At 47.0% G+C, this 11194-nt stretch overlaps 1 protein-coding gene and 1 pseudogene across 1 annotated transcript; one reads left to right on the top strand and one right to left on the bottom strand.

The window, feature by feature from the left end:
* The first annotated feature begins 2664 nt into the window (after positions 1-2664).
* On the top strand, positions 2665-3425 carry LOC120843903 (annotated as a pseudogene).
* Positions 3426-3669: 244 nt separating this feature from the next.
* On the bottom strand, positions 3670-10344 carry LOC121833538. The gene is made up of 2 exons (XM_042286936.1): positions 7716-10344; positions 3670-3780 (listed from the first exon to the last, which is right to left on the bottom strand). The coding sequence occupies exons 1-2, from the start codon at positions 8658-8660 to the stop codon at positions 3670-3672; spliced, it is 1056 nt and encodes a 351-aa protein (XP_042142870.1). The 5' UTR covers positions 8661-10344.
* Positions 10345-11194: the final 850 nt, after the last annotated feature.

The raw sequence follows: 11194 nt of genomic DNA, 5'->3' as shown, positions 1-11194 counted from the left end.
CCTTGCACCGTCACTCAAACATTCCGAATGAAAATTCAAATACAGGGTGTCACAAAAGAAAAGTTACAGGGTTTTTTTTACCGCAAAATTAAACTAGGCATCGCCGAACTCTCATTCTTTGCCCGAAGGTAGCTCGGGAGGTCACAACCAGATGCCAAAGTTTCAGCCCGATCCGATAACTTAATCAAAAGTTATAAGTGATTTTCTAAAAAATTCAATGGGAAAATGGAGCTCATTTTTGCCCGTTGTCGGTTTCTGGTTCCATAGAGCCCCATGTATTCGAAAACTCCATCGGCCGCCATTTTCCCATTGAAATTTTCAGAAAATCACATAACTTTTGATTAAGTTATCGGATCTGGCTGAAACTTTGGCATCTGGTTGTGACCTCTAGCGCTACCTTTGGACGGAGAATGAGCGTTCGGCGATGCTAGTTTATTTTTGCGGAAATAAAAACCCTGTACATTTTATTTTGTGACAGTCTGCACATGACAATGTAAAGTACGATTATACTACACAAATATCACAACACGAAGCTGCGGTACACAAAAATCGCTGACCACTAATATCTAGGGGTGTTTAATAATAAAAATGAAGACATGGAATCGGAAGTTTCAGTGACCCCACGTTCTTGTAGACAATTCCAGTCACCAATTAATTCTTTAAAACATGAATTCTTCCTGATTTACCTTCTGCACCTAGTGCTTCTAATTTTTAGTGGATGTATTCAGGAGCATAGAAATAGTTACCCTCCGCAATAGCCGTTTGTTCTAACAAAAAAGTTTTCGGTCAATTTTTACTTAAGGAAACATTCCCCGTAAATCACGTAGTTTCCAATCTAGTTGTTTCTTTAATTTCGTTATGCTTGAGCAGAACTTATAATTATTTGGCACTAAACGAGCGGCTCTCTTTTCAAATCAAATACCTTCGATATTTGATTTGAAAAATGTGGGTACCACACCGGGCACGCAAAATCTATGATCGGCATGACATTTGTCGTGCATGACAATTCCTTAATGTTTTATGGGGCTTCCTTGAAATTCCGGTTGATGAAGTTTCAAACGCGATTGGCTTCGTTATTGCGTCATGTGTTTACCCCAGGAGAGATCGTTGCTAAAATAAACACGCACATATTTGACATCAGTGAATTCCTTCAATGCAACACCGTTCAACTCATATTTCGATAAGAATGGTTGCTTTTATTTCTCTGAATCTCACATAATTGCATTTATTATTATTTAGAAATATTTCCCTTGTGCCACACCATGTCATTATTTTATCCAGGTCTAACTGAAATAAAAAAAAAAAACTATTTTCGTTTTTCACTTGGCTGTGAATAGCACAATCATCTGCGAAAAAACGTATACAATATGCTTAGTGATGTGGTATATTATTGATATTATTTTAAACAAAATGGTTGCCCGAGTACGGACCCCTAGGAGGCGCCCAAGGTTACAGCAGCATGCGGATATGTTTGGCCATTAATAACTGCGCACTGTGTACGATTTGTTAAGTGATATGTTATCCATTCAAGCAGACGTTCGGAAAGGCACACGAGCGCCAATTTGTTGTAGACAGTGTTGTAGCAGTGTTGTAGACAAACGTGACGTACGGCAACACTTCGTCCCATGTCCTGTGCGCAACGTTAACGTACAGCTGCAACGGAAAAAGAGTAGCACAAGTGACCGACGACCGGAGCGGCAAAATCGCGACACGCGGCGCTATTGTTCCCGAGCGCGCCGATAGCGAGAGTGCCAGTCACGTTCCATGTCTCAACGGGGGGGGGGGGGGGGGGGGGGGGGGGGGGGTTGCCGGCAAAAAACAGCCCATCCTAAAGCCATCACTTTAACAGCTATCTTATCTCTCAATTTTCTGCCGGCCACCCCCGCGTTGAGACATGCAACGTGACTGGCACTCTCGCTATCGGCACGCTTGGGAACAAGAGCGCCGCGTGTCGCGATTTTGCCGCTCCGGTCATCGGTCACTTGTGCTACTCTTTTTCCGTTGGAGCTGTACATAGCGTTTATGTTGGCGATGGTCTTGTTGAGTCGTTCCGTCAGTCCTTTGCAATGCGAATGGTATGCCGGGGTTTGACTGTGTTCAGTGTAACTCAGACGAACTATCTCCTGGGTCAGCCACACCATGAACGTCGACGCTCAATCTGTAATTAATACTTAAGGAGCGCCATGTCAAAAGACAACCGATTCGACCAAGAACTTGGCGGCTTTTTCGGCGGTTCCAAATTGAAGGGCCTTTGTCTCGGCCACCGTGATCTCGGCGTGCCGGGTTAGATATTCAGTGGCTACGATTATCCAGCGGTTTCCAAACGTCGACGGTGTAGAAGGACCAAGTAAGTGCAACCTGTTGCAGCATCATCATTCCGGTGGAATCCGTCTATGTTACGTATCTATGCTACTTGTTGTTATCAAGTCATAACGCCCTTTTGCTGTGACGCCCCCAAATGCATGCTATATCTTTGGGGCTCGTGGGAATAAACTTTGTTATGCACTGGACACCGACTAGGGTGGTTGTTCTCAGCGCGGAGCGCAGACCGCCTACGCGACGGGCGAAAACAGTGGCGACGAGGTGAACGCAAGCAACGACGGGCACAAGCGGGCCACGGCAGCAATGGCAAATGCGACGACGACGACGGCGTTTCAAGTCCCCCACTTTGACGAAACTACAGATAAGTGGGATATATATTACATTCGAGTGGAAGGCTATTTTGAGGGCAATGAGATTACGGAGGACAATAGAAAACGCGCGTTGTTGGTGGCTGCGTTGGGCTCTCGAACGATTGATGTTTTAAAAGGATTGTGTGCACCGCCTAAGATAAACGAATTAGCGTACAAAGAAGTTGTAGACATTCTCAATCAACACTATGCTCCACGGCCGAATGAGATCGCGCAGAGCTACAAATTCTTCAACCGTCAGCAGCAAGAAGGCGAGTCCGTACAAGACTTCATTGTGGAACTGCAGAAAATATCTGATTACTGCAATTTCGGCGGCAGCGTAGACCGAATGCTAAGGGATCGTATTGTTTGTGGAGTGCGAAATCAGACGGTTCTGCGGCAGCTACTGTCAAAAGGAGATTTCACACGGCAAGAGGCCAAAGATTAGGCAACCGCGGCCGAATTAGCCACCAGAGAGGTAAAGAATATGGAAGGGAACGAGGTGAAGACCGAAGCCGAGTTAAACAGAATGGCGGGAAAATCGGTTAACCAGGAAAGAAGGTATGACCGGTCGATGAAAACGAATGCGAGCGTTGCGGGAACAAGTCACATTCACGGGAGACGTGCCGCAACAAGTTTGCGAAGTGCTTCAGATGCGGCCGACAAGGGCATTTTGCAAAGAAGTGCAGAGAAAAAAAAAGATTTTCTGTCGCCCCGTCGACGGCAGACAGCGGTAGCAGCCGTAGCGGAAAGTGAAGAAGAGGTGGACTTGTCTACGGTGTACGTGGTAGACTCCTGTAAAAAGACAAGACTCGAGCCTCCCGTCGAAAGACAGATCTGCTGGAATGGTGTGCCCCTTACTATGGAAGTGAACACTGGCTCCCCCGTTTGTGTAATTTCGCGTGAGGTGTACCATTAGCACAAGGAGCATTGGCCGGCGCTGTCCGAAAGCAACCTGCGACTCCGGTGCTACTTAAGGAAACTACCCGTTTTCGGAGAGCTACACATGCGAGCGGCCATTCAAGACGTCATCGCACCAGCGTCGCTGGTGGTTGTGGATGGCAAGGGACCAGTCCTTTGCGGTCGAGACGTGATCGCGAAGTTGAACTTGCTGGACCCCACAGTGTCAAGTGTCGTTCCAGGACCATCGGACGGCGCAGGAAAGCTACCCATCGCGTACCGAGACCTATTCGAGCCTGGACTCGGGACCATCAAGGGAGCACCAGTGCATCTGCACGTGAAGGAAGCGGCGGTGCCCAAGTTTATAAAGGCAAGGCCAGTTCCTTACGCTCTTCGCGAAAAAGTATCCGAGGAGATAGATCGGTTGCTAGAGTCGGCAGTGCTTTCACCTGTCAGTCATTCTGAGTGGGCAGCCCCGATTGTGCCGGTACAGAAGGGGGACAGTTTGGTGCGCTTGTGTGGAAATTTCAAGCTGACGGCAAACGTGGCATGAAACACCGAACAATATCCTCTACCGAATATAGCGGATATGTTTGCTTCGTTGCGCGGCGGATCAGTGTTCAGCACGTTAGAGCTCCGAGACGCCTACAACCAGGTGGAGCTAGACGAAGAATCTAGGAAACTAACGGTTATCAACATGCACAGAGGACTTTTTTGTTTTAATCGTCTTCCATTTGGGACTGCCTCGGCGCCGGCGATTTTTCAAAGGAAGATGGAAAGCATATTGGCAGGACTAGGTGGAGTACAGGTGTACTTAGACGATGTTCTCGTGGCAAAGCAACAAGGAACCGACAACTTAAGGCGTGTGCTGCAGCGGTTCCGGGACATGGGGGTCCGGCTTCGGCGGTCGAAATGTCAGTTCGGGAGACCAGACATCACTTACCTGGGCCATAGGATTGACAAAGAAGGCCTGCACCCGATGGAGAACTTGGAAGCCATCAGAGAGGCACCGAAACCCACAAATGTAACCGAGCTGCGCTCTTAACTGGGGCTGCTGACATATTACCATCGGTTCCTTCCCAACATATCTACCTTGTTAGCACCGTTATACGAGTTGCTCGGGAAAGATCAAAAGTGGCGCTGGGGGCCGCGGCAAGAAGAATCCGCCAAACCAGCAAAAGCGGTCTTGCTGACGTCCCCGGTCCTAACATTTTTCGACCCTAACATGCCTCTCAGATTAGAATGTGACGCGTCACCCACCAGAGTGGAGCCGTGCTGTCGCACAAAGTTCAAAGCATAAATAAGCCGATAGCGTTTCGATCCAGAACGCTCTCGCCAGCGCAGAAAAATTATTCACAACTGGAAAAGGAGGCCCTGGCTTTAGTATTTGGCGTCACCAAATTCCGGGACTATCCACTAGGCCGCAGATTTATCTTAGTCACAGATAATCAGCCATTGGTGGGCCTGCTACGAGAAGACCGGCGAATTCCACTGCTGGCATTCGGGAGGATTCAACGGTGGGCCTTGCTGCTGAGCGATTTCCTTTACAGTATTGAATTTCGGCCAGGGAAACAAAACGCGAACGCCGATGCATTGAGTCGCCTGCCAATGCCCCAGCAGGGACCACGCGGGGAAGAAGAACTTCCAGAATACGTGTTAACGATGAGCCAGGTAGACGAGACCTTTATTTCCACACAGCGGTTGAAAGACCTGACGAGAACAGACGTCACGTTGTTGCAGACAATGCGACATGTGCAGGACGGCTGGCCCGATAGGTTGCCAGAAAGTTGGTTATTCTTGCAGCCGTATTTTTACAGGAAGCTCGAGTTGTCTGTGTACCAAGGGCTACTCTACTGGGGCCGGCGCCTCGTGATCTCAACCAAGGCCCGCCAGGAGATGCTGATGCTGCTCCACGAACCACACCAGGGTGTCGCTGTCATGAAGAGGAAGGCTCGGTCATCGTTCTGGTGGCCCAGACTTGACGGTGAGGTGGAACTACTCAGTAGAAGCTGTCAAGACTGCATACAAGCCGCCCCAATGCCCCCCAAGTGCTCACCAGTGAAATGGCCAGAAACGAAAGAAAGATGGTCGAGACTGCATATCGATTTTGCGGGGCCCATTGACGACAAAATGCTGTTTATTGTTTATTGTTTATTGAAATAACCCCACAGCGCCCGTGAGGGCATTATAGCGGGGGAGGGGCAAATACAAAATGAGCATGACGCCAAAGAACACTTAAATTGCCTAAACAGTCAAAACTCAAAATGTGACTTACCAGGAGAAATCAACATGACAATAAAGACAAACGTAAACCCAAACCAGCGTAAAACTAGACACTGCACTCGTGAATATATATTTCTACAAAGCTGAAGTTTGTAGAAATAACAGGTTTTAAGAATCTGACAATGCCTGATAAAATTGATAGCTTACGCTTGTTGAGACGATCTCTTCAGGTAAATTGTTCCAGTTGAGTATTGTACAAGGAAAAAATGAGTATTTGTAAATGTCTGTTCTGCTGGGAAAAGGCCTAATTTTTCTGCTATGATCCAGGCGCCGAGAGATAAAGCGAGGTGGAAGTAAATAACGCATTTTGTCAATTCCACACTGATCGTAATATATGCTGTGAAGGAGTTTCAGGCGGAAGCATTTACGACGATTCAGTAGAGGCTGCCAGTTAAGATCGCGTTTCATGGCAGTTACACTTTGACCACGCGAGTATGCATTAAGGACAAATCTGGCGGCTCTGTTTTGTATCAGTTCTATACTATTTATCAGGTACTGCTGGTGGGGATCCCAAACTTCTGAAGCGTACTCTAGAATGGGCCGAATATTTGTGAGATACAGGGTGTTTTTGACCTCTTGAGGAGAATTTTTGAAATTACGTTTGATGAAGCCTAGCATCCGATTAGCTTTAGCAGTCATATACTCAATGTGAAAGCGCCATGACAAATCGTGGGAAAAGTAAACGCCTAAATATTTTACTTGTGGTGACATGTTGATGGGAATGTCGTTAATCTGGTACATGGTGGTGATAGGGTTACGCTTTCTAGTTACACGGACAAAGTGACATTTGTTAACGTTCAAATCCATTCCCCAAGCACTACACCAGTTTGCTATGCGGTCAAGGTCGGCCTGCAGAGTGATACAATCGTTGACCGAACTTACTGCTCGATAAATTATACAATCGTCAGCATACAGGCGTATACTAGAAAAAACGTCTACAACAATGTCATTGATAAATATTAAAAATAAAAGCGGCCCCAACACCGAACCCTGGGGTACACCAGAAGTGACGGAAATAAAATCAGATGACTTGCCATTAATTAACACTGCTTGAGTCCTGCCACTTAGGTAATCTGCTAACCACCCAAGAACTTTACCATCTATTTTTAAGGACTTCATTTTATGCAGAATAAATTTATGTGGCACGAGATCAAAAGCTTTCCGGAAATCAAGAAAAATAAAATCTGTTTGAAGGCCTTTATCGTATGCGTTTGCTAGGTCATGGTAAAATTCTACTAGCTGAGTAGTGCATGACAAGCCTGGGCGGAACCCGTGCTGGGATGGAGTGAAAAAATTATTTGACTGTAAATGTTGAGCGATACTTGTGTAGATCACATGTTCCATAAGTTTAGAAGACGTGCTTAGCAACGATATGGGCCTGTAATTTTCAACTTTGTTTTTGGGGCCGCTTCTATGCACAGGCACAACATGAGCTTTCTTCCAGTCAGAAGGCAAAATACTATCTGATATAGATCTGGTAAACAGGACGTGCAAGAACATAGCGAGTATACCTGCGCATTCCTTAAGAATCTTGTTAGGAATGCCATCAGGACCTGGAGACTTATCAGTTTTAAGTGACCCCAGAAGTTTAACCAGCCCGTCAGAGTGGAATTCAATTTCCGGCATGTCACGGAATTCATTTACTGCGTTTGGCAGAGCCAAGTGCACCGCAGTTATTGGGGGAGAAAAAACTGATTGGAAGTATCTACTAAAGCATGTAGCTTTTGCTTGGTCATCGTGTATGGTCTGTTCAAGTTCTTCAATTGGTGGTATGCCAACCTGGTCCTTCTTGTTGCTTTTTACCAATTTCCAGAATTCTTTAGGGCTCCTTTTAAGACGGTCACTTAAAGTGCTCTGAAAAACATTTTTAGCTAATTTAAGTTTTATTTTGTAGAGTTTACTTAGGTCGCGTAACCGATTAAGGGACGCGGCAATAGAAGTCCTGCGGAAAGTTAAGTATGCGCGCTTCTTTTTCCTCAAAATTTGCCGTAACTCTCCATTTATCCAAGGTTTGTTTTTTTGCTTTCTTGGAGAGAATAGCTTGTGTGGGATGTAAGTGTCGATTAAGGCAGTAAGCTTAGTTTTAAAAATGTTCCACAGGGTTTCAACGTCCATCTCATAGCTGTGCATTTCAAAAATGGCAAAAAACGCTACAAGTTCGTCAGCAAGGCTAGCGTAATTGCCCTGGTCGTAAAAATAAATCCTGCGTGGGGACTGCAGAGCCGATAGCGGACGTTTACACTGTATACTTGCTGTAACTATGTCGTGATCGCTAATGCCCGGAAGGTTTGTGACTGCAGAAACAACTGTTCTGGAATCGCAAAGAAGGAGGTCTAGTGTACTTGATCTATTGAAGTCCACTCTGGTTGGTTCAGTGACGTATTGAGACAACCCAAAGCTTGAGACAAAGTGAGAAAATGTCGTGTATAATATCGAAGAGCCGGTAGTTAACATTTGCTTATCGTGCCATGTTATGTCAGGCAGGTTAAAGTCACCCCCAAGTACAAGATAATCACTTGAGATGGAAGACAGCTCATCAGATAGGGATAACAGTGATTCATGGGTTGCGCTGGGGGGCCGGTAATATGATCCGATAGCTAGGGTTTCCCCGGAATTTAGATAAATCTTACACCAAACCGATTCACACGATGAACAAGGAACATTTATTTGCGAACTCTGAAGGTCGTTTGCTATCAGTAAAAAAACGCCACCACCATGTGTAGTTCTATCCTTTCGATAGGCAGAATAATTGGAAGGGAAAATTTCTTCGTCAGCTATCTCTTCGATTAACCAAGATTCCGTACCCATTACAATGCTAGGTTGCGTCGTAGCGACAAGTTCAGCAAAGTCATCAATTTTATTTTTTATGCTGCGACAGTTAATAAGTAGTGCCTCAAGGTTCGTCACAGGTGGTCGTGACACAACATGTTTCCGTGGTAGTAGCTATGATTCATTCCGTTGGGTGGGAACTGAGCTTGATAATTTCATTAGTTGGCGTGTCGACTCGTCCCAAGTATATACCTCGCTGTTGACTATTAATTTGTCGTAACGTAAAGATACTTTGTCTTCTGGCTTTCGAGTATGTTTTATGCTATTCCAGAGTTCTTTTCGTACTAGCTGGACCCTACGTGAGAAGTCTTCAGATATGAACACCTGCGACCCCTTCAGTTTACTTGCGTTACGAAGGATATCTAGCTTTTCGTTGAAATCGTACAGACGCAGAATTACGGGCCTCGGTTTACCTTCTGTCAAGCGCCCCAGTCTATGTATCCTCTCAACACTGGCAACGGTAACACCTAGCTTCTCTTCGAAAATACTCTGAAGCACCAGTTCTTTTAATTCCGTTGCACTTTCATCTTTAACCTCTTTTATTCCGTGAATAATTAAATTATTCCGCCTTCCTCTGTTTTCTAGGTCGTCTACTTTCTCAGTTAAAAATGTTACTTTGTCGGATAGGTGCTTTAGGTTTTGCTCACACCGCTCTACCTTTGGAGGAGCCTTTGATAATTCTTTGATAGTTGACTCTATTGCTGTTAGACGTTCGTTAGTGCCAGACATGTGTAGCTCGAGTTTTGTTTGCATTGACCTTATGTCAGCCGATAAACTTTGCTGATTGGTTAAGATTGCCGCAAGTTGTTCCTCCACAGTAGGCCCAGGGTTGAGCTCCACATCGCCACTTAGGATCAGTATCAGCATACACAGAGAATCAAAGGAACCAGTAAGACTCTCGCACACTGTTTTTGGGCAGGGCAGCACAGCAAGACACAGGTAATTGCTCTTGAGCGTGGATACCAGAAAAGGTTTACCAACCTGTATTAAAAATAGGAACGGGTTCATGGACGTCCGCATCGTTGCTGCGCTGCACTGCCCACTGACGATAACAAGCCTTGGGGGGCGGATCCAGGATGTAGTTGATGTCGATGATGGTGGAGCATCCCATTCCGCCCGAGGAACAAAGTCTGCCGTCGTAGACCAGGAATCGGTGACGGGCTCGAAATGGTTGAAGCTTGAGTTGGTGACCAAAGATGTTCTCGCTGAACAGGTAATGCTGGTAGACGCTGGCTCAGGCCGAGGGCAGCGTTGCGACACCGGGTCGACACTCCAGGCAAGCACCTGTATTAAAAATAGGAACGGGTTCATGGACGTCCGCATCGTTGCTGCGCTGCACTGCCCACTGACGATAACAAGCCTTGGGGGGCGGATCCAGGATGTAGTTGATGTCGATGATGGTGGAGCATCCCATTCCGCCCGAGGAACAAAGTCTGCCGTCGTAGACCAGGAATCGGTGACGGGCTCGAAATGGTTGAAGCTTGAGTTGGTGACCAAGGATGTTCTCGCTGAACAGGTAATGCTGGTAGACGCTGGCTCAGGCCGAGGGCAGCGTTGCGACACCGGGTCGACACTCCAGGCAAGCACCTGTATTAAAAATAGGAACGGGTTCATGGACGTCCGCATCGTTGCTGCGCTGCACTGCCCTGTGATTGACTCCCACTGTGATTGACTCCCACTCGAAGTGGATGGAAGTTTCTATTATGCGAACCACCACGGCCGAAGCCACAGTAAACCAACTTCGAGAAATATTTAGCAGATGTGGACTTCCAAAGACCATAGTTACAGACAATGGACCCCAGTTTATAAGCCAACACTTCGAAAAATTCATGAACAGTAACAATGTATGCCACCTCCGCTGTGCACCATACCACCCCCAATCTAACGGGTTGGTGGAACGTGCCGTTATAACGATTTATGGACGGCCTCGCAAGGATGAAAAATGGAGACTTAGGAAAGAGGCTGGCACAATTCCTCATCAACTATCGAAGGACGCCCCTTCCAGGGGGTGCATCCCCGGGGGAACTACTACTGGGGTACCGAATTCGGTCACGTTTGGATATGTGTGTACCACCACGTCCCGTGTTCCATGACACTGTGCAGGAAGGAGAAGCCGGGGACCTCGGAGCAGAAGTATGGGTCCGGAACTTCGGTAAAGGCGACAGATGGTCACCCAGCACGGTCAAGTCCAACCTGGGCTCAAGAATGCTAGTCATCGAGACTCCAGGAACGGTTTGTCGACATCGGGACCAGGTTCGCTCCAGACATGGCCCGGTGGACACCCAGGAAGGCCGCCAGGACGATTCGATGAACCTTCCAACTCAGAGCCCGGGGCGACCACAAGTGGACCAGAAACCGGCAAAGCAGCCAGAGGCTCCAGACGCCGGCGTTCAAGAACCGCCGCCATTACGGCGGTCTACGCGGACCCGGAACCCTATCCAACGGTTGCAATATTAAGAGAAGAAGAAATGTTACAGCGTCATCATTCCGGTGGAATCCGTCTACTAGTATGT

This window comes from Ixodes scapularis, unplaced genomic scaffold (assembly GCF_016920785.2).
Source record: "Ixodes scapularis isolate PalLabHiFi unplaced genomic scaffold, ASM1692078v2 PGA_scaffold8__174_contigs__length_109621045, whole genome shotgun sequence".
Classification (NCBI taxonomy): Eukaryota; Metazoa; Arthropoda; class Arachnida; order Ixodida; family Ixodidae; genus Ixodes; species Ixodes scapularis.
The sequence above is the reverse complement of the archived record's forward strand: the minus strand, read 5'-3'. Positions and strand labels throughout refer to the sequence as shown.

Bases quoted from the DNA above. Each gene is read 5' to 3' on its own strand.
- LOC121833538 (XM_042286936.1), bottom strand. From the start codon at position 8,660: ATGGGTACGGAATCTTGGTTAATCGAAGAGATAGCTGACGAAGAAATT. The intron at 3,781-7,715 runs GTTTTTCAGAGC...TGTGGGGTCCAG, and splicing joins AACTTAAATTAGCTAAAAAT to CAAGTTCAACTTCGCGATCA.